The following is a 15,613-nucleotide window of genomic DNA, read 5'->3' as shown; positions in this document are numbered from 1 at the left end:
GAGCGACCCGCGTCCGGGGGAGCGCTCTCCTCAGGCATATCAGTGGCACGCAGATGTAATCCACCTCCTCTGCTGCACTGGTCTCCTGAGTCCTCCGTACCCTGAGCCGTATCCGAGAGAAAAACTGGGAAGCTGAGACGTAAAATATATCTATTACACTAAAAAGATCAGTTTAAAAGGAAGTTTTATATATCTCAGAGAATCAAAGGAGAAGCTTCTGCCAGAGTGCTATATTTGCTATCTCTCTTTTCCTGTCTGTCCAAACCTAAGCTCAACAGAAATGGACAATATTCAGCTCTGTTAGTGGTCACAATGACAACATCTGTGCCTCACAGTCTCCAGGTCAGAACTTACTGATTGGAGTTGCAGTCATCAGCTGATGGGCCGACGAGGGAGAAGCACCCAGACACAAAGGAACCCATTGGAACATGTATTACTGTAAGTCTCTAATTATCCTTTCTAATTTTGGAGCCATGTGACTGGACTTCACACAGCACCGCTGACCCACCAGCCTGAGTGCTCTGCAGCTGGACCACAAAGGGAGGGGATGATACTCTTTGCTCCTTCATTAAAATATTGTGTTACATTCACAGGGCGAGCTATTTCCTGGTGGACGTGTGGTTCCCTGGCTCAAGCTTGGTGTTCAGAACACTCGAGCACCTGAGAGAATTTAACTCTTCCTGTCTAGATTTACTCCAGGATCTTAAAGAAGTTTTCACCTTATGAAGAGTGATCTATTTGCTATCACAAAGACATATGATCCTTTAAAAGACAAACAGTGAGCACACATCCTCTTTAAACATGTCCTTTCTCACCTGATATGCAGATTTGAGTATTTCCTTCTGTGACTTAAGGGAAGAACAATCCCCCTCTAGCCAGCAAAGTGTGGCTCACTCTCAGACCGCAAGGTACTTCCTGAGGGGGAACCAGATGTGCTCAAGTGCTACAACATCCTCATCACCTTTCCAAACACTCTACCTTTCTCTAAAGCAGCAGCAATGGAGAACAGTGTCTTCTGAGTTCAAAAGAAATCAAATACTACCACTGAAATCATTTTCAGCGACTAACAGCACTTACTGAAACAGAACAGGGTTAAAAAATATATACATAAGCAATGCCAAACAAATGTCTTTTCGTTTTGAAACAAAATTTGCCTGAGTTCAAATCCTGGTATGTCCCTTACTATCCATGTGACTCTGAGAAAGTTGCTCAACTATTCTGTGCCTCAGTTCCCTTGTCTGGAAAATGAAGACATTAATAGTTCCTTTCTCCCAGCTTGTTATGAGAATTAAGCACCATGTATTTACTAAATAATAAAACCTATGGGAGGCATATGACATAAAACTGTGTTTAGAGACTTACCCAAAGTATTTTATAATATTTTCTACTGGCTGTCAACTAACATTAAAATCAATACCTCAACAGGGATGGGCTTAATTTTCTTGGATTATGTCTAGCTGGAATCACAGAAGCATCATCAGGGAGATAGATACCATCCCCTTTCCTTTTCTCCTTCTTCAGAGTTTACTTTATCCAATTCAGTCAGGATTTCTCCCCCACCCCAGTCCTGCCCAGTCCACTGCCAAGAAAACAGGAGGGGCTGGTGAATAGATATGGAATGCTAGGCATGTGTCCTTGTTCTATTTATCATTTTTCTTGTGTACATATCACGTTTATTAATACACAGTTGAAAATGTGTTTTCCTTGAATCCTACCACTGTAGCTCTGAGTCTTGGCTAAGGGAAATCAATCCTGTTCACTACTGTACAGTCAGCATTTTAGTCTGGATTTCCTTCGTAGGTTCAATACCTCTGTGTCTGCCTCCTTACCTCTGCAGAAGAATGCTTCAATGCAGAAGGAATTTTTAAAAGCCGGCTCATTGATTACTTTAAAATTTATGGAGACATGTTTATTAACAATTTGGTAAATTTTTTCTCCAACTGAAAACACACCACCAACAACAAAAGCAGCTCTACAATCACCAGCTCAGACTTCTGGCTCTACAGACTTAACGGCATTGAGAGAAATTAGATCAAAGGAAAGGATAAAGATGAGACCAGGCAGCTAGGATAGTGAATGTACCTGGTCTAGGAGTCAGACCATTTGAATTCTGGTACAGGATCTATCACCAGGTAAATCCATCCCACCAAACTGGTGCTCAGATTCTTGACTATAAAACAAGGCTATTTAGGGCCCCACTTCAAACTAGAAAATATCATAATCCTTGTACCTACATTACAATTCCGCTGGCGCTGCAACTTCTCCAAGGCACCAAGAGGCAGAGGGGGTAAAAAAAACAACATATGCAAGTTAACAGTTTCTTTAAAATTCTTAAGATCATTGTGACTGCCCTATCTTTTCTAACCCTGAGTAGAGACATATACATGGGAAAAGTGCCCAGAGCCGGGTGAGAAGTTCGGCTGGCTCCTCTCTAAGATGCTTCTCATTCAGTCTTATCGTTGGGCAAGATCTCATGGTCCAACAATGCGCGTGACGCAGCTGAAACCTTATCCCAAGAAGGCTGAAGTACACCACTGTCTCAATCTGAGGTGCTAAAATACTGTAACCTTACCCAATGTCCCCTTGACTATCTGACTCTGCCCTGCTAATGATGGCACTTAAGCTGGCCACAAGGATGATGCCTCCCTATTCTAAGGGAGCAGACCACACTTCAGATACACCTTTCACCCAATTCCTTCCTGTTCTGACTCTGTGAATTTTATTTACTTACCCTCCCTGTGGCTTCTATAGCCAAGCCTATTGGCCTAAGACACTCAGCTCCCCAACCTATTTTGGGTCTGTAATGTAAGTAACTTTCACTTGCCCCCAAAGGTTGGATTGGAATTTCAATGAACATTTCTGCATCGCCTGTGCTATATAGCATTTTATCACAATTGTCAGTAGCACCATCTCAGAGATACAGGAAGTCTAAATGTGGGCTTATCAGCATCCAGTTCTGAGTCATACATTTACTCAAGTTCTTGCTTTGTACCAGGTACTATGCTGGGTACTTTATTTATTTTCCCAGTATTTTTTATTGAGTTTTTTAAAAAATTTTTTAGAGAGAAAGGAAGGGAGAGTAAGAGAGAAACGTCGATGTGAGAGAAACATTGATCAGCCACCTCCTGCACACCCCCCTTCCCCACTGAGAACTGAGCATGCAACCCGGGCATGTGCCCTGACCAGGAATCAAACTGGCGATCTTTTGGTGCATGGGATGACACTCAACCAACTGAGCCACACCAACCAGGGCTCTGCTAGGTACTTTAATCTCAATTAGCTCTTTAAATTTCACAGCCACACAGAGCACTGGGATCATTAACCCTATTTTGCAAATACATAAAGCAGGTTTCAGAGAGAAGAAGTGGCTTGCCCAAGTAATTCAGACCAACGTTTTCTGCTTTTGAAACCTGTGATCTTTTCATTATCTCACTGTGACCCAAGAAGACAACCAGCATCCGCGGTCCATTTCACATGGAAACGCACAGCTACATATTATAATGTCCCAGTCTTGAATGTACTCATCCAATGAACTATAGACCATAAACAAACTGGTGACAGAAAATGCTTAATACAGGATGAACTGCTCATAAAAAGAGGTTCCTTGATAAACTGTACTATGAATACTGACTTTTAATAAAAGCACTGAGCTTTGAAACAGTTTATCCCTATTCAACCTCCTTGCCACCTCCACCAACACACACTAACACACTTGAATTTAGGAAAACTATGTCAAAACTAAATCCATAACATCTTTGGGAAGTTTAGCATGCTCTGCCCACCAATGGAGATGTTAAAGGACAAGTAAACAGCCCGAGGATGATGAGCAAGAGGAAATGAAGTGCTAGATAACCCATAAACAGGGATCACTAAATGACAGGTATGACACATAGAACCCATGTAATATCATTTTATCTCCCAGGTAGACAAATCCTAATGTAGAGGGAATAAATATGTATAGTCTTGACCAAAGTATCAGCCCTCTCCAGCACCCACATAATCAGATCCTTCCCCTGCCATCCCAGGAACAGGAAGACTGCCCGACAGCAGGACCTTCCAGAGCAAAGGGCTGCAAGAGACTTTGGTGACCATCAAACCCACACTCTCAGCTTTCAATTAAGGAACCTCTGCCCGAATCAAACAATCTGCTCCAAGTCATCAACCAATGTCAGTGTCAGAACGAAAGCCAAGACCTCTCTGTGTCCTTTAACAGCACCAGGCCCTGCCACCAAAGCTGCGTCATCGGAGCTGACATCTACTCCTCCTCACTCACAGGTGTACGTTCAGGGCTGTGGCCAAAGTGTACATGGTCATCCAATAAATGAGGGATCGCAGCCTGCCAATTTGGCAAACCACTAAAGGGCGCTCTACCTGGCCCTGAAACCCAAATTATGTTTTACTCACATCGTCCATAGAAACTGGCCAAATGCTTTTCAAATATATTCCATACTCTGATTTCTCAAAGAGAAAATGATACAAAAACCACCAGCACAAAAATAGAGAATGGGACTAGTACCTTCCCCAGAAGGCAATCTCCGGGGTGCCTTTCGTGTAGATGGATTCCCCAGCGCCACTGAGCCCATTGCTGATCTCGCTAGAAGAGCCCATCACGATCCCGCCGTCTGAGGAGACGCTCAGGATGTCGTGCTGTCCCCCCACTGACGTCCTCTCCAGGAACTGACCGCCTTCTTTAATGCGCTGCTGTATCATGGGAGTGAGGGGCATCTCGAAGCTGAAATAGCTATCGGGCTCTGAGTATAATGTCTCCAGGGACTCAGCACTGTAGTATAAAGAGGTGTTATCCAAGATGGTTTCAAACTGGGAGCTGTACACATCAGTGGAGTCCTCTGTGTACCCGGGCCCAAGGATGTCATCCTCTCCTCCTGCAAAGTGCTCCTCGTGGTCAAGAATCCTGCGAAGAAATGAGAGTGAAGAATTTCAATATCAGGTTAACTTTTTCTTTTGATTTTTCCCCCCTTCAACCATATAAAAAAATAACATTCTGTAGCGCCAACACTTGTATTCACTGGGCTTACGTCTTAATATATCTGGGAAGGAAGATACCATAGAAACAGACTCAGGTTGAAAAGCATAGCCTACGTGTGCTACACTACCCTCAGAATAATTTAACATAGGTTCAAACTAGTTTCCTAGTATGTGAATGCATTAGTCCAATGAAGATTTCAATAAAATATTCCCATTTCAGCCAACGAAACTTCACATATTCAAATAATTAACGGCTACCGTCATGCTTAATTTTAACAGAAGCAAGTAAATATGTTGTGTAAACTTAATGGAGTAAAAATACACTAAGCTTTCATCAGTCTATTAATACTTTCTGATTTAAAGACCAAGCACCCTCAAGCAGATGACATTAGAATCTGAGGGCTGCCCCCTGCTGACAATAAGGCAGAACTGCAGAGAGATTCCAAGTCCAAAATTAGACAGTGAATGACCGTAAAAGAAAAAAAAAAGCCCACAGACATGTTTACAACAAGGCTAACCAAAACAGTGAAAAGCTAGAAACAATTTTTAAGTTAATATACAGGGGTGGGCATTAATTAATTAATATGTATCAGGTTCTTCAAATATTAAAAATGAACATTACGCTAAGTAGGTAAAATTTTTAAAACTCAGTCAGGCACATGAGGTCAAGAATTAGAAAAACCTGGAGCTGGATTCTGGGTGTGCTGAAGGCTAGCTATGTCACCTAACAACTTAACCTCTCCGAGCCTCAGGTTCCTAAAGATAGAAACAAAATAAAAATAGGAATAAAAATACCTCATAAGCAATCTACATTCCTCCTAGATATTGACAGGATTCATCTTCAACAATACAATTGTCTTGGTTGTTTTTAAATGACTGAAGGCCTACCACGTACCAAGAGGGTTTCTGTCTCTTAATGACTTCTCACTATACTTGGAATAAAATGAAAAGTTCCTATGATAAAGCTCCTCCCCACACACTGATTCCCACCACTCTCCCCAGCTCCTTATGCTCCAGCCACACTGGTGGAGTGTCAAGTCTTCAAACTTGTCGTAAGGCCTTTGCTTCACACAACTCCGGGCAATCCAGTAGCCTCCTCTGTCCTTGTGAGTCCCTCTCCCTAGGACAGCCGTGGGCAAACTACAGCCCGCGGGCCAGATCCAGCCTGAAATGAATAAAACTAAAAAAAAAAAAAGACCATACCCTTTTATGTAATGATGTTTACTTTGAATTTATATTAGTTCACACAAACACTCCATCCATGCTTTTGTTCCGGCCCTCCGGTCCAGTTTAAGAACCCATTGTGGCCCTCGAGTCAAAAAGTTTGCCCACCCCTGCCCTAGAATCTTCTCCCTCTGTTCTCTGCCTGGCTAACTCACAGTCATTCCTCAAGGCTCAGCCTAATGATCACCTCCAAAGAAGGGCCTTGCCCAATTCATCAAATTAATTAGCCTCTCCTGTCTTCAAATGATTCTTTCTTGTGTGTCCCTCTCCTTTACCCTACAGAACCTAGCACAATTTGTGGTCCTATAATTATTAATGTGTTTTTGCGGTCAATGTTTATCCTCAGCAGTAAACTACATGAGGGCAGTGACCATGGGCTGTGTCTATTTTTGTTTTGTTTTGTTGTTTTGGGTTTTTTTTGCTAATTCTCACCCGAGGATATTTTTCCACTGATTTTTAGAGAGAGTGGAAAGGAGAGAGAGAGGCAGAGAGAGAGAAACCTCAATGTGAGAGAGACACATCGATTGGTTGCCTCTGCATGCACTCCCCGAGCAGGGCTGAGGATTGAGCCTACAACCAAGGTACACGCCCTTGATCGGAATCAAACCCAGGATCCTTCAGTGCACAGGCTGAAGCTCTGTCTATTGAGCCAAACCAAGCCAGGGCTGCTGTGTCTATTTTAAACATTCCTTTATGCCCAGCATCTAGCAGTGTCAAGGACATGGAAGACAATCAAAAAATATTTGTGGGAGAATAGGAAGGAGGGGAGGCGGGAGGGAGGAAAGGAGAAATGAATAATCTACGCAACAGCAAAAGTGCATATTCCATGGAAATGTAATTGCTGAGTCATGTGCCACATATCAAGGCTGCTTTTGAGGGAAGTCTGAAGATTTTATGTGTTGGGGGATGGGAAAGGAGGAGTGGAGAGATGGAGCCCTGATAGCCATTCCAAAGGAGCCTCACTCTCCTTGTACTTATAATTAATTATAGAGGAAAAGGCATTTCCCTATCCCAACCAGACAAACAAAAAAAATGCTTCAGCTTTGACACTGATGTTCTCCCTTAAGAACAATGAAATGTGGCGTCATGAAGCCAGGGCAGAAAAGATGGTGCAAATCTGAAATGGTGCCTCAAGTGACTGCCGAAAGGAGCACAGTGTGGCCAGACCACGCACACAGGAAGTGGAGAAAGACGGGGCATGTCTTCCATTGACCCACGCTCTCAGCTGGTGTGGATGTGATGTCAGAAATGAATGGAAAGACCAGGAAATACCATATGATGCTGAGTTTACTTATCAGGGACATAATCAAAACATGCTCTTCCTGTGAGAAGGGATTCTCATGTGAATGCCACAGAACAACTGAATTACAGTCTATTTCTAGCCTCCTGACCTCCTCTCTAAACCTAAAACACTGAGCCAGCCCCTCACTCAGAACCTCTGTGTTCATACGTGTGTGTAGGCTGGATGCAGGCACTGGTGTTGCACCCAGAAAAAAATGCCTTAGTTAGGATACAATGACTACAGGGTATGTCAAAAGAGTCCAAATCTTTTCATATTTTAAAGATAATTATGGGGTGTTGTAGTTACCTTGGTGTTGGAAAACCTGAAGCCTGTCAAATATAACAATGTCAGAAATGGATTCACATAGTTTAGCATTCACAGTCTCTCCATCATTCTGCTTTTCTGGTCTATGCCTAATGGACAACTTGATAACAAGATCACCCGAATATCTTGGATACTTAGAAGGAATCTAGCTTACAGGAACTTCTCTTCTGTTGTTTGATAAAAAGGACCCAGGAAACTGGGAGCTGAGTTCTCAAAGCCAAGCAAGGATAATCGTTTCCAACTATATGTACCAGGACCACAGACAGTAGGACTATGGGGGCTCACCTCTCCTTGTCTCTCTCCAGTTCAGGCTTCTCCTCAAGATGGTCTTTGTTTTCCTTTAGGAAGACTTCATCCTCTCCACCCTCGACAAGAGGCGCGGGGGGGAATGTCCCCGAGCTAGTGGCCAGCCTCTCTGAAGGCCCTCTCCAGGTGTCGGCCCCAACACGCTCGGTGAAACCAACTGAATTACACAAACCAGCAGAAGAGATGAGGTGGCTTGGCACTTTGGAAAACCCCTGACTTTCAGGAGAGGTAGTCCTTTCTGAGGATGTCTCAAAATCCGCAGGTTGCCATGTCTCTCTTTTCTTCCCTCCTGTCCACAGTATTTCCACCCCTTCAAATTCCACATGTTTGACCCGGCCAGGCCGTCCCGTGGAGCTACCTCGATCACATGCCCCTGGGTGCTCTCTCTGCAGGTCAGACCTCCCCTCTCTCAGGAAGCCAATGCTGCCCACAGAGCTGTGGGCTGCAGCTGGACTCCCCAGGGAGGACCCAGGACAAGCTGGCTCCTGCACGCGGAGAGCCCCTTTCCTCCCATTGGCAGTTACCCGGGAAAGCTCCCCCTGAGCTTCTCCACTTAGCAGCACTGTCAGATCCTCCTGGATGCGCAAAAGAACACCTTCCCCCGTCGTCACTTCAGCTGAAAGAGGTATATCTGGTGGTTTTTCCTGGCCAGCAGGGAACAGTTTGTTGGCTGTCTGTGTTTGAAGACTGGCAGTGTCCAGCTCTTTGTCCACCTGCTGAACTGAGAGACTAGAAACAGCATCTTTGTCCAGTACCTTTGTAGCCTGTAATGTTCCAGAAGCTATTCTGGCTTCTGTAGCTTTCAGAGCTGAAATCAAAGAGTCTATGGGTTGTAAACTTTGTTCCTTGAGGTGACTTTGAGAGGAGCCCCCTCCAACATCTTTTGGTCCTTCTATAATACTGTCGAGCCCAGAGTGGTGGCTGGGATGAGGCTGAACCCCCTGCTGCCCCTGCGGGCAGCATGGCAGAGACTCTGCATCAAACTCGAGAGAAGTTCTTAGGCCTTCTCCACCGTCCTCCATGGTCCCATATTCTGGAAATTCATTTGTGACGTTCGGTGGGAGTAAAGTGCTTCCTCCATGATCACCTATGAATAGAACAGAATGCACACATGACTGGTTTTGAACAACAGGTTCAATGTGTGTCAATAAATATCCACACCTATTAGGCACTCAATGGTCTTTGATTTTTTCGCTGTCTCCTTCCCCCTTACCACTTCTCATAACCTTGCCAGTGGTCGCTGCCACTTACCTTACAGGTAACCACACAGGTTTTGGAAGAGAAGGAGACAATTTAATGACACGGGCCATATCTAACCTACTTCTGATAAAGTCCCACACATGCAGCTCAGTTGCTGCATGTACAAAAGAGATTAAAATAAGGATACGTATCACTTTCCAAATACTACTCATGAAACAGCAACTAAAATATTTATATTAGGCATAACAACAATAGCCTTACAATCCAGCCAACAATATTTGTGCAGCACAAGCTCTGAGGTAGAGCCTCAGAAAAAAGATGTGAGCTATTTAAAGTCAGTAAATATTTTTTCAACAGGAAGCCTCCCTGCTTCACTGTTTGATTTGTGGGGCGTGGGGAGGGGAATGCTTTCAGAACATCCCTGAGAAATGAGTGAAGTCAAAATGGAATAGGAGACTTAATATGTGGAGAAAAATTTCCAAAATCCCAAAATGCATAAAATTTAAATGGTATCTTATGCAGAATCCCAATATATGAAGCAATGAAAACAATAATTAGTATGTATTTAAAATATTGGATCAAATTTATATTTTCTTATTCATATGGCAGTCAGTGAGAACAAGGAAGACATTCTCATTAACAAAAGATTAAATGGGGGGAGTATGGGTAACAGTTACAGTCATATCAGCCTCAGTATCCAATTTCCTTCAGAACTTGTTTTGGTTTCTTTGTAGCAAGAAAACCCTCATCTATACTAGACATGCAGTGTACTTACGTAGACAATTTTTTTTTTTTTTTTAGGGTTTTTCTTTTTTTTTTTTTTTTTTTTTTATTATTAGTTAAGGTATTACAAATGTGTCCTCATCCCCCCCATTAACCCCCAACCTCCCCCCCCACACACTCATGCTCCCATCCCCCTGTTGTCCATGTCCATTGGTATGGCTTATATACATGTATACAAGTCCTTCGGTTGATCTCTTCCCCTTACCCCCGCCCTCCCCTACTTTCCTTCTGGGGATTGATAGCCTGATTGCTGTTTCTCAGTCTTTGAGTCTGTCCCTTTTCATCAGTCTATGTTGTTCTCTATAATCCACAAATGAGTGAGATCATGTGGTATTTATCTTTCTCTGACTGGCTTATTTCACTTAGCATAATGCTCTCCAGTTCCATCCATGCTGTTGCAAAAGGCAAGAGTTCCTTTTTTTTTACCGCAGCATAGTATTCCATTGTGTATATGTACCACAGTTTTCTAATCCACTCATCTGCTGATGGGCACTTAGGCTGTTTCCAAATCTTAGCTATGGTGAATTGTGCTGCTATGAACATAGGGGTGCATATATCCTTTCTGATTGGCGTTTCTGGTTTCTTGGGATATATTCCTAGTAGTGGGATCACTGGGTCAAATGGGAGTTCCATTTTTAGTCTTCTGAGGTAGCTCCATACTGTTCTCCACAGTGGCTGCACCAGTCTGCATTCCCACCAGCAGTGCAGAAGGGTTCCTTTTTCTCCACATCCTCTCCAACACTTGTTGTTTGTTGATTTGTTGATGATAGCCATTCTGACAGGTGTGAGATGATAACGCATTGTCGTTTTGATTTGCATCTCTCGTATAATTAGTGACTTTGAGCAGGTTTTCATATGTCTTTCGGCCTTCTGTATGTCCTCTTTCGAAAAGTGTCTATCTAGGTCCGTTGCCCATTTTTTTATTGGATTGTTTATCTTCCTTTTGTTAAGCTTCATGAGATCCCTGTAAATGTTGGAAATTAAACCCTTATCGGTGGTATCATTGGCAAATATGTTCTCCCATGTAGTGGGTCTTCTTGTTGTTTTGTTGATGGTTTCCTTTGCTGTGCAAAAGCTTTTTATTTTGATGTAGTCCCATTTGTTTATTTTCTCTTTAGTTTCCATTGCCCTAGGAGCATTATCAGAGAAGAAATTTCTTCGGCATATGTTTGCGATTTCGCTGCCTGTGGATTCCTCTAGTATTTTTATGGTTTCCCGTCTTACGTTTAAGTCTTTTATCCATTTTGAGTTTATTTTTGTGTATGGTGTGAGTTGGTGATCTAGTTTCATCCTTTTGCATGTATCTGTCCAATTTTCCCAACACCATTTATTGAAAAGACTGTCTTGACTCCATTGTATGTTCTTGCCTCCTTTGTCGAATATTAATTGGGCATAGTGGTTTGGGTTGATTTCTGGGGTCTCTATTCTATTCCATTGATCTATATGTCTGTTCTTGTGCCAGTACCAAGCTGTTTTAAGAACAGTGGCTTTGTAATACAGTTTGATATCTGGTATTGAGATCCCACCTACTTTGTTCTTTCTGAGGATTGTTGCAGCTATTCGGGGTCTTTTTTTATTCCAGATGAATTTTTGGAACGTTCGTTCTAGATCTGTGAAATATGCTGTTGGTAATTTAATGGGGATTGCATTGAATCTATAAATTGCTTTGGGTAGTATGGACATTTTGATGATGTTGATTCTACCAATCCATGAACACAGTATATTCTTCCATCTGTTTATGTCTTCCTCTATCTCTTTTTTCAGTGTCCTGTAGTTTTCAGCATATAAGTCTTTTACCTCCTTAGTTAAGTTTATTCCTAGGTATTTTAATTTTTTTGGTGCAATGGTAAATGGGATTGCTTCTGTAGTTTCACTTTCTGTAAGTTCACTATTGGTGTAAAGAAATGCCATGGATTTCTTAGCATTAATTTTGTATCCTGCTACATTGCCGAATTCATTTATTAAGTCTAATAATTTTTTGATGGAGTCTTTAGGGTTCTGTATGTACAGTATCATGTCATCTGCAAATAAGGACAGTTTTACTTCTTCTTTTCCAATCTGGATGCCTTTTATTTCTTCATCGTGTCTGATCGCAATGGCTAGTACTTCCAGTACTATGTTGAACAGGAGTGGTGAGAGGGGGCATCCCTGTCTTGTTCCTGTTTTTAGGGGGAATGGTTTTAGTTTTTGCCCATTGATTATGATGTTGGCTGTGGGTTTGTCATATATGGCTTTTATTATGTTGAGGTATGTTCCCTCAATTCCTATCTTGCTGAGAGTTTTTATCAAGAAAGGGTGTTGGATTTTGTCAAATGCTTTTTCCGCATCAATTGATATGACTATGTGGTTTTTCTCTCTCAATTTGTTTATGTGATGTATCACATTTATTGATTTGCGGATATTGTACCATCCTTGCATCCCTGGGATAAATCCTACTTGGTCATGGTGTATGATCTTTTTGATGTACTGCTGGATCCGATTTGCTAGGATTTTGTTGAGGATTTTGGCATCTATGTTCATGAGGGATATTGGCCTGTAATTCTCTTTCATTGTATTGTCTTTATCTGGTTTTGGGATTAGGGTGATGTTGGCTTCATAGAATGAGCTGGGAAGTGCTCCTTCCTCTTGGATCTTTTGACATAGTCTGAGGAGGATAGGTTTTAGGTCTTCCTTGAATGTTTGGTAAAACTCCCCTGTGAAGCCATCTGGCCCCGGGCTTTTGTTTGCTGGAAGCTTTTTGATTACTGCTTCGATTTCCTCCATAGTTATTGGCCTATTGAGATTTTCAGATTCTTCCTGGTTAAGTTTTGGAAGGTTGTATTTATCTAGGAATATGTCCATTTCCTCCAGGTTGTCTAGTGTGTTGGAGTAGAGTTGTTCATAGTATTTTCTAACAATCCTTTGTATTTCTATGGGGTCTGTTGTTATTTCTCCTCTTTCATTTCTGATTTTGTTTATTTGGGTCCTCTCTCTTTGTTTCTTGGTGAGCCTGGCTAGAGGTGTATCAATCTTGTTTATCCTTTCAAAGAACCAGCTCTTGGTTTTGTTGATCTTTTGTACTGTTTTTTTGGTCTCTATGTCGTTTATCTCCGCTCTGATCTTTGTTATTTCCTTCCTTCTGCTTACAGTGGGCTTTTTTTGTTGCTCTCTTTCTAATTCTTCGAGTTGTAGAGTTAGGTCATTTATTCTCATTGTTTCTTGTTTCTTGCAGTAGGCTTGTAGAGCTATGAACTTCCCTCTCAAGACTGCTTTTGCTGTGTCCCATAGGTTTTGGATTGTTGTGTTTTCATTGTCATTTGTTGCCATGATGTTTTTTATTTCTTCTTTGATCTCACTGGTGACCCAGTCGTTGTTTAATAGCATGCTATTTAGTCTCCATGTGTTTGATTTTTTTGGATTGTTTTTGTTGTAGTTGATTTCCAGTTTTATGCCTTTGTGATCTGAGAAGATACTTGATATGATTTCAATTTTCTTGAATTTGAAGAGACTTTGTCTGTGACCCAATATATGGTCTATCTTTGAAGATGACAAATGTGCACCCGAGGAGAATGTATATTCTGTGACTTTGGGGTGAAATGTTCTGAAGATGTCAATTAATTCCATCTGATCTAGTGAGTCATTTAGGATTGATGTTTCTTTGCTGAGTTTCTGTTTAGAGGATTTGTCCAGTGGAGATAATGGGGTGTTAAGATCCCCTACTATGATTGTATTGCTGTCAATCTCTCCCTTGATCTTCTCCAGAAGATTTCTTACGTATTTGGGTGCTCCTATATTGGGTGCATATATATTTACCAAAGTTATTTCTTCTTGTTGGACTGCTCCCTTTAGTATTATGAAGTGGCCTTCTTGATCTCTTTTTATGTCCTTCACTTTGAGATCTAATTTGTCAGATATAAGTATTGCTACCCCGGCTTTTTTTTCACTTCCATTGGCCTGAAAAACCTTTTTCCATCCCTTCACCATCAGTCTGTGTGCGTCTTTTTTTGTGAGGTGGGTTTCCTGTAGACAGCAGATATATGGGTCATGTTTTCTTATCCACTCATTTACCCTATGCCTTTTGACTGGGGAATTTAATCCATTTACATTTAAAGTTATTATTGATAGAAACTTGTTAGTCGCCATTTTTGTTCTTTACCGCTGCGTTCCTTCTTTGTTTCCTGTTTTTTCTATTTATAGCAGACCCTGTAGCATTTCTTGCATTGCTGGTTTGGTTGTAATAAGCTCCCGTAGACCGTTTTTGTCTGTGAAGCTCCTGATTTGACCCTCAATTTTGATTGATAGCCTCGCTGGGTATAGTATTCTTGGATTCAGACCCTTCCTTTGCATGACTTTGTATATTTCATTCCATTCCCTTCTTGCCTGATGTGTTTCTGTTGAGAAATCGGTCGCTAGTCTGATGGGGGATCCTTTGTAGGTAACTTTCTGTCTCTCTCTGGCTGCTTTTAAGATTCTTGCTTTGTCGTTGGTGTTTGCCAATTTAATTATTATGTGCCTTGGTGTCGGTCTTTTCGGGTTCATTTTGTTTGGGACTCTGTGAGCTTCTTGGATTTGTGTGAGTTTTTTCCTCCCTATATCAGGGAAATTTTCTGTTACTATTTTTTCAAACAGGTTTTCTATTCCTTGCTCAGTTTCCTCTCCTTCTGGTACCCCTATTATTCGGATGTTGTTTCGTTTAGCATTGTCCCAGAATTCTCTTAGGCTCTCCTCCTGCTTTTTAATTTTTTTTTTCTAGAAGCTGTTCTGTTTGGGTATTTTTTTCTACCTTGTCTTCTAGCTCGCTGATGCGGTCCTCTGCTTCTTCTAGTCTACTGTTGATGCTTTCTATTGAGTTCTTTATGGCAGTGATGTCGTTTTTCATTTCTTCTTGGTTTCTCTTCATTTCCTCTTGGTTCTTCTTCATTTCCTCTTGGTTCCTACACATATTGTTGAATTGGTCTTCCATTTTTTTCATCCACCTTATGACCATTACTCTGAATTCTTTCTCTGACAGGTTGCTTGCCTCCATTGCCTCCATTTCGTTTACTTCCTTTTCTGATGATGCCTGTTTTTCTCTCATATTTGGGTTGGTTCTTTGTTTCACCATGATTTCTCTTCTCAAGGTGTTTGGCTATGTAGTTCTCTCTCTGCTGCGCTGATTCAAAGGCACAAAATACAACACAACAAGGCACAACGTACAAGGCAACAAACTAAATGCCTTCACGATATTAATAACCCCAAATAAAGGTGACCCCCCGAGCGAAGAGAATTAGGGGATATAGAAGAAAAAAGACAAAAAGATTAAAGAGAAAAATAAAAAACAAAAAGGAGTGCCGAAATGAGATTGGGAAAAGGGAGAGAAGAAAAAAAACAAAAATACAAAAAAAAAAAAAAAAAAGTAAGAGAATGAAATAGAGGTGGGGAAGAGGCTATTTGTATGGGGAGAGCGAGGGATTGGAAATTAGATATATAAGTAGGGTGAAATTTAGACAGTGGTTAGAAAGAAGGAATAGGTAAAATCCAAAGCAGGAA

The 15,613-nt window shown here is 41.7% G+C and overlaps 1 protein-coding gene across 3 annotated transcripts in view; it reads right to left on the bottom strand.

Moving 5' to 3' along the window:
• PSD3 (pleckstrin and Sec7 domain containing 3) overlaps nt 1-15,613 on the bottom strand; it is a 430,527-nt gene that overhangs the window by 257,114 nt on the left and 157,800 nt on the right. For all 3 annotated transcript variants that reach the window (XM_036298486.1, XM_036298485.1, XM_036298487.1), the window contains exons 3-4: nt 8,102-9,209; nt 4,517-4,912 (exon numbers count right to left, since the gene is read on the bottom strand). In XM_036298486.1, the coding sequence (XP_036154379.1) occupies nt 4,517-4,912; nt 8,102-9,209 (1,504 nt within the window). The remainder of the gene's footprint in view (nt 1-4,516; nt 4,913-8,101; nt 9,210-15,613) is intronic.

This window comes from Myotis myotis, unplaced genomic scaffold (assembly GCF_014108235.1).
Source record: "Myotis myotis isolate mMyoMyo1 unplaced genomic scaffold, mMyoMyo1.p scaffold_m19_p_3, whole genome shotgun sequence".
NCBI lineage: Eukaryota > Metazoa > Chordata > Mammalia > Chiroptera > Vespertilionidae > Myotis > Myotis myotis.
This window is presented reverse-complemented; position numbering and strand designations above follow the sequence as displayed.